The sequence below is a fragment of the Astatotilapia calliptera genome, chromosome 2 (assembly GCF_964374335.1).
Source record: "Astatotilapia calliptera chromosome 2, fAstCal68.1, whole genome shotgun sequence".
NCBI lineage: Eukaryota > Metazoa > Chordata > Actinopteri > Cichliformes > Cichlidae > Astatotilapia > Astatotilapia calliptera.
The window spans coordinates 26,839,705-26,852,832 of NC_137423.1; the positions used below are offsets into that span (position 1 = coordinate 26,839,705).

The window sequence follows — 13,128 nt, forward strand, 5'->3', positions numbered from 1 at the left end:
ATCATTTTTTTGCATCGCATTACATTGTCCCTCGGTTTCCATGTAACAGCGCTGCATTTGTAATCACTGATTACACCCTCTGAGGGCGGGATGGCTCACTTCATTTGAAGTTAGATGTTCCAGAAGACTAATGCAGCTTTTGTGAATGCTTTTGTTGCAGACTAGTTACTATAATAACAGAGTGTGGCGAGTCAGATGCCCCATCTACTCAGAACTCTTATTGGTTCCTTTTTTATCAGAGTCCATTCAGCCTCTCTCTAAGGGATGTCGGAGCGTAGGAGTACATTTGGCTCAGACTTTTATTGCGATGCAGAAATCTCTCTGCTGTAGGAGAACAAAGGGTCTTCTACAGTAAGTGTGCGCGGCTCTGGACTCAGACCAATATAAAGAGAAATAAAATGTGTTTTTTTTTTCTCTTCTATACATGAGATCTGTACTCACATGATGTACCAGTGTGGCCATTTTGAATAATGCTAAATATGATTTGGACTGCCAGAAATTTCGCATGTCCCATTAATCAGTCACTGGAGAATTGGGGAGGAGGGTGTTTAATGGCATGTACTTGGTGGAGTGCCGTCTTGCATTAAGGGCTAATAACCTGACTTAGAGTCAGCACAGCACCCACCTACCCATCCTCCCCCCCTCCTTCCGCCTCCATCACTCCAGCTGTATTTATTACGGGCTGCAAGGCCACAGTGATGAGACGATCAATATTTCTGGGATGATGAGGGAGAACTCATGCAATCGCTCTCTCTCTCTGTTTCTCCCTTGGCAGTGCTTCAGCAGGTAGAGAGATCAAAGCGGAGGACCTCTGAGATGCTGTTGGAGAAGAGACTGATGAAGTCCTCTGTGCTGTGTGTCCTCTAAACACACACACTCCATCACAGTGTCCTATGTCCTTGCTATGTCCTGATTAAAAAGTTTGACCTGATGTATTTTATCTTGACTAGAATTAGTCCCATCACTCCTATTCTCAGACGGTGTGAGAAAATCCAAACAGAAAATACTTCATTTAAAATTGCGATGGAAAATTGACTATCTGTGTCTGCAAATGTGTGAATGGATGGCCTTTATGAAGCCTCCATTGTCAAGCATTTCTGTTTTTTCAGGGAATCAATATGTGGAGCTTTTTTGTGGCATAACTTGAAATCAAACACAAATCATGTGCAATTGAAGCAGAAACTGTTTTTGAAAAACAACCTGACATATAGGCCTGGTCATTAGCTTTCTGTCATTAGAATTTAATAGTACTTAAATACTTAGCTTTAATGCAATGTATCCTGCTGTTATGAAGATTAGAATACTAGGAAAAATCTGTTTTAGAAGTAGTTTCATTGGTATTTATTTGACCTTGTGGTAATTTAAGAGTATAGTTTGTGGTGCTTTTGTTTTTTTTAAAGGATGTCGACATTTTATTGGTATTAATAGGCTGAATATGAATAAGGTGGAGTGATTGTTAGACATACAGCAAATTTATTTTAGTGTATCTCTAAAATATATATCTATATAGTAGGATTTTGCACAAGGCTGTTGTGTTAAATAGACAACAAATCACTTTTAAAAACAGGAAAAAATATCATCAGCAAGCTGCTGTGCATATTTACGGTATAATGCACTATTTTTTCTTCGGCGAACACAAGAGCAAACGTTAAGCTTAAATAATTTATTTAAGTGCTGTTATTTTGAGTTTAGTTGTGTTTAAGCTTTAATTACTGGAGATGCAGAGCATGGTTTCTTGGTCAAGAAAATAAGCCACAATGACCAAAACACTTAGCAGTTGGTTAGTTCTCGTCTTGAATATGGCAGCATTCCCATAACGGTGCGGTGTAAAGAGCGGAGGGAGTGTAGCGAAGGTGATTTCTTGTCTTAGTTCAAGTACATGTTATTAGATTTTACAGTAATAAACTTTTCTGTATGGTTGCAAGCAAGCTATCAAAACTATAATGTTAGACTTGTATTGTACTGTGATTTTTCTATTCTTTTACAGTTATAAGCTGTTGATATAGAAAACAATAACTGCAAAATAGCAGTTCAAATTTGATCGCTGTAGCTGCTGGTGCTTTGGTGTTAGTTAATGGGGAAATTTCTTACAGTGTAGTTTTTATTTATCATGCTTTTGCAGGTTAGTTCTTATAGTGCTGTGTTTTAACAGTATCTGATTATGTTCAAGTGTTTCACATTAGCTCGGCCTTTGAATGCTGTGGAATTGGTTTATTGCAGGTCCATGTCTTGTGTAAAATTTACATAATAAACAAAATGTTTTATATAAAACACACACACACACATATACATATATATACATGAGTGAAGTGAGATAGGTTTTCTGCTTCTGGTACAGGGATCCTACTGAGCAGTGACCCGACTTTGCCAGATTGGCTTTTTTTAAATTTTGAAGCCTTTTCCACCATCCCCCTCCCCCCCCCAGCAATGAATACCTTTTAGTCCCCACACTGGATATGGATGGGTTTTTTTCGTGTATTATCATTTAACAGGGACTCTGTGTGCCACAATCTCTGAGCAGAATTGTCCAGCACACATGTTCCATTTATCCAAGTGTTATTGAAAGTGGCCTGATTTTGAGTATTTACTAAATATGTGCATGCACGTATGCATTATGTTTTTGATCTGAAGTGAGGTTTTGCATATACAACTAAGCATATAGATTTCACCGGCAGACTGTCTGCTGATCCACAGCTGCGGCGGATGGTAATAGCTGCCTAGCGATAACAGCACCTCCAGAAACGTCAGGATTGGTTTCTCTCAGCGGTTAGGTGCCCTCCAACGGCTGCTGATACATTATAAATCATTTACACAGTCATTTTGGAATGCAATATCCTCCTCTAAATGCTGGCTTTTCTTCTCCATTGTTATTAGAGCAAACTCTGCAGTAGGCACACAAGGTTGAGAGGGACCCTAAGCCACAGAAATTGAAAATTGATCAAGCAGCGTGGGAAGGTGTTGTTACTGGTTCACCCTGGGACTGTTGATTAGCATTTGCAGCGCTGTCACTGGAGGGACCTGCTGCCTGTAGCGAACATCCTCCCCTCCCCCCTTTTGTGTTCATCCCAAAAAGTGATCTCTTGAATAAGCAAACAATGAGAATGACATTTAATTTATACCTTGTGCATAACTACTCCAAAGGGCTACGCAGTGAAAAGGCTGCCAACATTAAAAATGACATGAAATTTTTAGCGTGTTATTATGCGTGTGTGACTCCCACTGCTAGTTTTACCACTGCCTTTTGTCTAAATATTAACCGTTAATATAAACGTCAGACTGTAAAGTAGAGAATAATTACCTAATGACAGCTGATGGCTTTCACACTTCAATTGTCCTGTTAGCATTATTTGGTACATCTTGACAAGTTACCCAACACTTAATTGCAATATCCAAGTCAAAGACAGGTTCTTGATTATATGGATTGATGATTGCACTAAGAGCTCTGTCATGTTTATGTGAGCTTTTTTTATGTCATGACTAAAAAATAAAAAAGGACTCAAAAAGTGGATAAAAATGACTGATTGAAAATGGGAGCAAACAGGTGGATTTTCAAGTAACTGTCATTAATTTTTCTGTCCTTTTTTTGTAGCACTGGTTAGAAGATCCGACGAGCAGAGGAAGGACAGTGAATAAGGACCTCGCCACAGACAGGAACTGCGCAACTTTTGACTGTCTCATCTGTAAGCTGGTGGGCTCCAGTATCCCAGCTGATGACTGTCCCTCAGGTGCCTGCTCTACTGGGCTGAGTGGGAAGCCTGTGCATTTGCTGAGGGCGGTGCCCTGGCTTGTATGTTGGTCACTTGCACTTGTACTCGCTCACAAGGACCATGTGGTTTTCTCCCGGGAGAAATCGTTTCCCCTCGCAGAACTGGCACGGTGCCTATAATTGCACCAATTTCAGCGTGTCCTTGTGGGTGTTAAGTTTTTGTTGGTGCTTTGCGGCTGTGAGTGGTCAGAACTACCACCCCACTGTGAACACACAGTATGGGAAACTCAGAGGGGTGAGGGTCCCCCTGCCTAGCGAGATTCTCGGGCCGGTCGACCAGTATCTGGGGGTTCCTTACGCTGCCTCCCCCGTGGGAGAAAAACGCTTCATGCCCCCGGAGCCTCCATCTTCCTGGTCAGGAATCAAGAACGCCACCCATTTTGCTCCTGTCTGCCCTCAAAATATACACAATGCCGTGCCAGAGATAATGATGCCGATATGGTTCACTTTCAACCTGGATATAGTTACCACATACATACAAGATCAACATGAGGATTGTCTTTACCTAAACATCTATGTTCCAACAGAGGATGGTGAGTGTGTCGAGTACACAGGAAGAAACCAAACCTCTCCTCCTCTTCTTTCCTGTCTCTGCTTCCCACTTCCTTCTGTCTTCTTCTCTAAGATTTTGTGCCACCTTTGTTTTTTGCGCGAAGCATGAACCGTTGTTTAGCGCATGCTGTGTCCGTGTCCATCATACGACATCCCATCTTGACTAGATCTCTCATTTAGTCTTTTCATCAACTCTCCCCTTCCATGCCACTGTTAGAGGTTCCTCTTTTGATGACTAAATGACTTCTTAAATATGACTTATTGAGAAAAATAAATAAAGAAAAACGAAATCTAATCAGACATGAAACAGATTGGAAATACTCGGTGCACCTTCCTACCCTCACCGTCTTGATTGTTCTGGGGATATTAGCAATTAGTAGCCTGCCTCATAAGTGAATGATCTTCTGTAGGGTTGGTGAAATATTCTGTCTGGTACATGAGAGGCCTGTGGCATCAGCCTGACCTATGTAAGACCCTTTACTCTCCTTTCTACTTCCAGTTTGTCTTTCCACAAAGAGAAATGCAAAAGGAGACTTTGTGCAAAAAGGCAAACACAGATTGGGAATTTGTGAAGACTGACATTGCTAAAAGTGTTTGATTTCTATATATCTCTTTTAAACAGACCCTATTCTTTATCACTTGAAGGAGAGCCACACAGGAAAATGGGCTTGAAATGTTAAGTGCTCTGAGCGTCGCACATACAACGTCAAATATCACTTAACAGATTCGGATGTGAGCTCCAATATCTTCCAAAACCTAGCCTCTCTGCCTTCCGTGTGGTCGTAATGGGTCTTAAATAGAAGTGCATGTGAATATGGGCTTCTTGTGTCCCAGGGTGCAGCAAATTCATTCCACCATTTTGGAATATTTCTGCAGCAACACCCCAGTTACTTTTTCAAAAGGTCCTCTGTTGTTCTTGTTGTTGATGAAGACCGGGAGGGTGGGAGGAGGAGGGAAAGAGGGAGAAGACGGGTTCTAACTCAGTCTGAGTTGTTGCATGTCACATGCGATCTTTTCCAGAGCTCTCTGTTATTTTGTAGTTTTTCCATTCATTTTACAGTCAAAAGAATATCCAAGGAATGTGCCAGGAAACCCAACAAGAAAATGTGTAGAAAAGGAGGTATGTAAAAAAAAAAAAGAAAAGAAAAGAAAAAGAAAGAAAAAAGAAAAACATGGAACGAAAGGGAGGAATTGAAAGAGTGAAAGAGAGAGGAGAGTGATGGGTGCATCCTTCCAAAGCCGCCAATATCACCACCTATCAACTCCCAAATCAAAGTGCTAATTGGGATGAACATGGGACTTGTGACTCAGATCAACCTTGACATGAGTGTGAAAGATGAGTGAGTGGCTGTGCTGTGCTGCATGCCTGTGTGAGTAAGTGTGTGTGTGTTTAGGTTGTTGTGTTGTTTAAATGTGCGAGCTAAAGTCAAGGAGTAAAACTGCAGGTCTTCAAATAAGCGGCAGAATTTTTGTTCAGCGATAGATTGTGATGTCTACTGATAACCTGTGTTTTTTTTTTCACAACACTGTGTGGATTGTTCATGTCTAAAGTGCATTTGTTTAAAGGTAAATACAACTGTTGATTAAATCAGAAGCATAAATGCCTTTTTAAATGAATATTATTATTATTTTAAACTATCCCTGAAATGTTAATTTGCTACTACAAGGAACTTGAGTCCCGTTTCAGACAGCACTTAAGCGGCTTATTGAAAGTATTCGTCAAGCACGACACCTGAAAGCACCCCAGCATCAGCGGTTGATTTAATTTTCTACAAAAAAAGTGTAACGCCACCTCTATCTCAAATTGATTATTCCCATTGTTCAAATAAGGGGCGGTGGGGTGTTTTACTGGCACGACAGCTTTGATCTATCCGTGTAGCAAATGGCCTCACGCGCAGCCACGGAAAAGCACATCACAATTTTATTAGCAGCGGCTAAAGCACAACCACTCTTGACAAAAGAGTGTTAATTTTCCCAGCTTTCCCTTAAGGCACCGGGGGCCCTTCCAGGTAGCCTTAAAGTTGTGATCCTGAGCATATCTCGCTGCACAGTAAAGATTCCGTTTCAGCTGGGAGACCTCTGCTGCTGATTTCCACGGAGACAGGAGACAGCTCTTGGCCTCACTCTGTGCCTCGTACATTCAGCTTTGGTAAACCAATTTTGTTCGAGACAGACTAGCCCTTCAGGCAGTTCTGCTTCTGAATTAGTCCCAGTTGTGGAATATACACAGAAATATCTATTTAATATTCCCCTTCCAGTTGGAATTTTTCAATTATCTTCCCCGTGTTTGGTAATGAGAAAATGGTTTATCATAAGTTTTATATGTTGGTTGTTCTGACATATTATTGTGCAGAGAGCTGACTGTTGTATAGTTCCTCTGTTGTTATAAACACAAATTTCATCATTTTCAGTCTCCATGGAAACACTTTATATGAGATTCACCTTTTTTTTAAACTGCTTCTACTAATCATAGCTTTTGCTGACTCACCCAAGAAAATGGAGCATAATTCATTCTTACCAGGCACACTTTGGTTTCGGTCATAATAAAATAAATAAATAAATAAATACTTCCAACAAGGACGTTTTTTTTTAAAATTGGAATTCGAAGAGGAAACAGTTCATGAGTCATGTGAATGATAATATATATTTTTAATTATTGTTTTTTAGTTCCTACTTTTGGTTAAATCCTCTCTGTAAAATTATAAGTAAATACACTATAACCAAGTGTATCTCTGTGCATGTACACAGATATACACACACAGGGTTTTATGTTTTTGCAGTACAGACCGGTATAATGCAGTAGAGTCATACACACTGTTCATATTCAGTACCAATAACGTCTCCACTACCAATTTTCCAATCTGTAACCGTAACTGATTTTCAGAAAGAAAAATGGTGATTCTGGATGAAATGGTTGTGTGATTGTTGCCAAGCAACAGTATGCAGTTGTGACAGGAGCTGAGTAAAAGGCATGAAGCACCTTTGCTGTAGTGGTGATGCTGATCAAGTGAGAAAAGTACAAATCCCTAATCGGATGTGATCATAATAAGATTCCTGCGTGCATGAGGTAAAGTCTTCCCATACGATGACTCAGAGAGTGTTTTGCATAGTAAAACCACAGTGAAAAAAAATAATGGTTAAATAAGAGGTTATACAATTCAGTTATAAGGGATTCATTTCCAGCAAACAATAGAGAAAGCCTATCATATGGATTCTGCGCCGTTAGCGTCCTGCAGAGCATTGTGCAAGTAAAACATCTGATGCACTGATATCAAAGCTGCGGCTCATTTTCCTCCATTAAACAGAGGGAAAGCCTTTAAACCTCTCTAGCAGTGCCCTGAACAAAGATCAAAGAAAGACTCCTTAAATAAAAAAATAACATAAAGCTCAATACAGATTGCACTAGCTGTTTATTTTTTCAATACCAGCATGGTTGATTGTTAGAGAGAGCGCAGGTTTTGCAGCTAATTTTGACAGGGCTAATTCACCAGAGCGTTTCTCTTTGTTCATAAACACTCTTATGTTTGCACTGACCACAGTGTTGCTCTAGAAGAGCAAGCGAGAAAGACAGAGATGGTCTCTGCCCTCTACCACAGCACCGCACATCCAAGATGTCCGAGCAGGTAGCGTTTGAGGTCATGTGTAGGTGATCTAATGTGCAACATCAGCACCGTAGCCCACTGCTCACTCGCTCTCTCTGATGTGGCCTTACAGCACGTACCGAGAGCATGGAGCAGCGACGCTGCTGGAGACACTGGAGCCTTGGTTATATCACTCAGTCATTTTCCTGCTCTGAGTCAGAGTGAATGGAGTGAAGAGGAGGGTAATGATGTGCGGGGACACAGCTAAGCAGTATTCAGCCCCAGAGTGCTAGATTGGCTGCAGATGGGTCAATTTTGTGAGGACAAACCCGACGAGGTCAATGTTTATCTGTAAAAGAGCTTTGCATTGAGAAATTGATCGACAAACATGAAAAAAAAAGACCTGTAAATTCACATGCTTTCAACGAGGTGGAGTTCTGGTTATAATACGCTCCTGCTGCGCCGTGCGCTTCTTGTTTGTATAATGCTCACATTATTTCGTACCAGGTTTTACAGTGTGTCGCTTTCATTGCTTGCAGCCTGCCTGTAAAACTCGTCCTCAGAGTCCTTCATGCTCACGTCTCTGTATAACGCTGATTCTGAGAGACACTCTGAGATCAACCTTTCCGACTCCTAAATTCATCCCTCATCATGAGTCCATTTGAGATAAGTGCAGCAAAATCTGTTGTACGTTTTGGCTTGATTTGGACCACTCAACTATCATTCCTATGTAGCCCTCACAGGCAGCAGGCTGCCATGTGTTACTCAGCTCAGCGCCAGTACTGAACAGTCCGATCAGTTGCCAAACCTGTAGATTAACTACCCCAGAAGAAACATGGTACAGTTTTTTTTCCATCTTACCAGATGACCTCCAGATGCTAGAAAGATGTGAAAACTGTATAAGAGCCCCAGTCCTGGTTAGACTGCAGCAGGGCCGCAGCAAACAGTAACACACCATGGTAATCCTGTTGGTTGGCCGACTGTGCTTGCCTCGAGGAAGGAGGGGCTGCTCCCTGAGTGCTGCCGAGAAGATCTGCACGCCAAGCAGACAGGGCGAAAACTTTCCAAGAAAACAAGAACAAATATTGGCTTGTGTGATTCGAAAACAGAGCAGATGCCCCATGTTTTTGTTTTAGAGGAAATTGCTCCTATGATCTTTTACAATTATCTATCTGGGATGTTTGATGACCCCAGTGAGGGAAGGCTGTTGCCGGCCAGCAGATGCAATCGCGCTGACTTGAGATGCAAAGCATGACCTAAGCAGGAAGTTCCTATTCAGTGGCCTCCTGCTGCTGTGCTGTCCAGCTTCCCCAGTCAATCCAAGGCTCAATATCTCTGTTCTGTTCTTTGTTTATCCCAAATTAAAAAGAAATGGTGGACACAGCCTGTGGAGTCTTAAAGCCCATTTAAAGAGGAAAAAACAATTTGTTGCATCTCCTATCTCTTGTTAAGATAGACCGAGCTTCCACAGCCCCTCGGATTTCTTCTTAAGTGTGATAAATTATTCACACGCATGTCCCTGGCCACACTGTGACATATAATGTTACACGTAAAGAACTCAGTCTTCCAAATTTGGTATCTTAAAAAATTGAGCAATACTTTCACACATATCATGCATTTGTAATTGCGCACCTGTCTGTGTGTTTGGGAGGGATAAAGAGATTAATGGTGCCTTGCGGACTTTACTTGTAAGCAAGCACCACAATGCGTTGCTATTTGTCTCCTTGAGGTGTAAGATAAATATTAAGGGGAATTTATGATTTTTAAACATTTAAAATGATCCATTGTTCACATTTACACTTGCTTGTTAGCTTGCGGTCTTCATCTTTACTGCCTTCGCAGGGCTGGAATTGCAGTGCACACGTACTCGTGTGTAGGGACGTATAGTGATACGAATATATCCAGCGATACCAGTGCCGTTATTGATTTTGCTTACGGGTGTGTTTATTAATTTCCATATTGATTCCCCATTGTGTTAGGTTGCATTTATACTCAGAAACCCGCGGCCTCTGTGAAACTTGTCCCTTTCTATTATGAAGCCGTCGTCGGGCAGAAAGACAGCTTGCTGGCCTTTATTTGTTTTGGGAGTTTTTTATTTAGTTATTTATTTATTTTTGTCAAATATTTTGGAGCAGCTGAATCACAGTGTGAGTTTTGGCTGTCCTTTACAGCAGGATTACAGCCTCCTTAACCTTTTAGCTGCATTCTCCATCATTCTCTCTTATGTGTCCCTCCCAAGCTGTGCCTTCACCTCTATGTAGGAAGACAGATTGAGGGAGATGAAGACAGACAGACAGACAGACAGACAGAGAGGGAAAGAAAAAAACAACAGAAAGAGAAAAAGAGAGAAGAACAAGGGAAAACGGCCACCTGAGGATTACAGACTGAATATAACTGCTCTAAATTGTCAAGGCTGCAACATTTCACATTTCACAAAGTCCCTTTCCACATTCTGACCTTTCTGATATTTAACTCCAAGGCCCATCTATTGTCAGCGAACCTTTTTCCAGCAAAGGAAAGGCAGTTAACATTCAGCCCTTCCACGATGTATTGAGTGAATTGTGGATTCAGTCAAGAAGCCTCCAGAGTGTGAGAGCACTCTGTATCTTAATGTCTGCGTGCAAGTGCGTGGGTGTATGTGTACATACGTACGCATGCTTGGGTTTATTCATGTAAAACTATATAGCAAACTAGGCTGTCTTTATGAAATGTTTCATTTTGATTTCCTCCGTGTAACGAGTAAGCCCAATCGAGTGCGATTTCGTTTGAACCCGATTTGATAAATGCGACAGGTTTCTATTTTACCTGTCAAGGAACATGAATAATAGCTGTTATTCTACATGCCTGCCTGTTTTGAAGCAATGCAGGTTTAGACACCTGAAGGCCAGCTATTCAAAAAGGAAACTCGGCACTTCATTGTAGTTTTATTTGGCGCACACTTTTCACTGTGGCATTGCTTCAAACATTCAAGGTCAAGTATAGGATCGCCGGCTGAGTCACTGCAGATGTCACGTATTTGCAGTCCCTGGTAAAGATCCAGCGATTGACACACACACGGGCTCACAGACAACAATTCAAAATGACGGAGCTCACTTGTCGACACCTGTGCCTGTCTTGAGGATTATTACTCAGTAACCTAATTGTTTCAGCATGTCGATAGCAAAGGCGTTCTATAATCACTGTGTTTCTATCATTTATAATTCATAGCAAGGCCTGAAGCTTTTTATTTATTATTTATTTTGTAATTAAATCTGTATTTGTTTAAAGACAAGTAGCCCAAACCAAGTATCCCTAGAGAGGCCTTTAGGTTACATAAACCCTACAGCAAATACAGAACCCACTGCACAGACTCAACAATAAATAAGTATATATATATATGCACGTTAAAAAAAACGCAAAGCCTGAGCAGATTGAAGGGACAATACAAAACACAAAGCATGATGCAATATGAAATGAGAATTTCCATCTTTAGAAGCTACAACAAAACCTATTTGTACAAAAGAGGATTTACGGGGCACCTTACAATTACAGCCAGATGCTCCACACACTACTTAGCCCAGAACTCATTATTTATGAGGCTGATATTAGCAAATGTAATAAAATGATGGAAGCGAAACTTATTTCATTTCTTGAGAAGTCGGCGGCGATGATCTTCAGACTAATTTCAAAGAGAAAAAGCAAGCAGCCTCTGATGAGTCTAAATGTTTTTGTTCGTTTGCAAGTTTTCTTGCTATTTTTGGATGCGTCTAAAATCTAACGTTTGAATAATGCAAGGTTGAGATATTTTATGTCTCAAATCTGTTCAATACAGTGCCTATTAATCTTTAGTTTAAACCCATTTATTTTTATTGAGGCCCAAGCCCCGGAAGAATTGTTTTTCATGCTGAGTATAAAACACCAGTTTCCGAACCATGCTGCTGTTAAATGACCGGATTTATGAGCGGATCACCGCCATACATTTAAAAACTTGTTTCAAGACAAGTTTTTGGTAAGTGGGTCATACTGTATATATAAAGGTGACATAATCATCGTCTACTGTTCTAAAGATAAGATTTAAAGATACCAAAAATAAGTTTATATCAGATAAATAAAAACTGGGAGGGTTATGATTAACAATACCACGATTTAATGTGTGAAACGCCTTTTTAAGATCCAGAGAAAACTGCACAGAGTTCTTCACTTTTATCAAATGATGACTTAAGTTGTTCTATAAAAAAAGCAATTAGCAGTCTCTGTGGAATAATTCAGGTGGAATCTAATGGCTGTAGATAATGGTTTGACTCTACTTTCTTCGTGGTGAGCTACAACTTTTACTGAAGATTAGAAAATACAGGTACGATACTAATTGACTATAATTGTATGTCTGATGAGCTGCTCCTGATTTATAAATTAGCATCACTCTGCCTTATTTAAAAAAAAGGTCCTGATGATAATGGAATGGTTGACAAAATCCATAATAGTTTGTTTGTTTTTTTTACTTTTGTAAAGGTAGTGCACTGGTTTTAAAATAAATGAATTGATTAGAAAAGCACTTATAGTTACCAACCAACTGACCCCCAGTTTTATGTTTACTCATTGTTGGCTGTAGCTGTGTAGTATTTATTTCCTTTTATTGCTGGGTTAGGGCTATGATACTGACAATGAGTTACAGTATAAGCAGCATGTGCCTTAAATCTTGTATAACACGGGTCTCTTACACTGTAGACTTTATTAATAGAGCTATGTTCATGAATTCATTGAACTTCGCTGGACCAGGTTAAACATTTTTTATTTGATTGATTGCTATTCATTTTTAGTAATCAGTTTATTTATATAGAACTTAAAGAAAATCTGCCAAAAAATCTGATTAAAAAAATACAATAAGAACATCACCCTTAACAAGTTCCTGCCTAAAATTGTCCCATTTTACAACAATTAATATATTGTGTATCGCTTTAGGTTAACAGTTAACTTCAGTTAATTTGATGTTGTAGACAACACTTCATAAGAATTAATTTGTGCCCTGACAGATTTTGTGATTTGCATGTCATCTTTAATAATTTGATAGGGGTCAAATGTTGTAATTGACATTTGAAGTGTTGACCGATCGTTGTTATAATCACCAAAAAGAGAAAGATTTCAGATTTAAGGTTGATTGATTTGTGTAATCATTAACAACACTGTCAAAAGCAGGAGGATTTTATAAAATCATAATCCAAAAGACCACTTAAGACAAAAAAGTAATAGCTA

The 13,128-nt window shown here is 40.0% G+C and overlaps 1 protein-coding gene across 2 annotated transcripts in view; it reads left to right on the top strand.

Moving 5' to 3' along the window:
* Positions 1-13,128, top strand: part of nlgn3a (neuroligin 3a) — a 133,021-nt gene that overhangs the window by 19,784 nt on the left and 100,109 nt on the right. The window contains exon 2 of one of the 2 annotated variants that reach the window (XM_026190521.2): positions 3,590-4,299. In XM_026190521.2, the coding sequence (XP_026046306.1) occupies positions 3,828-4,299 (472 nt within the window). In that variant the 5' untranslated portion in view covers positions 3,590-3,827. Of the gene's footprint in view, positions 1-3,589; positions 4,300-13,128 lie in introns of those variants that run through there. The other variant, XM_080307066.1, reaches the window with a different exon arrangement.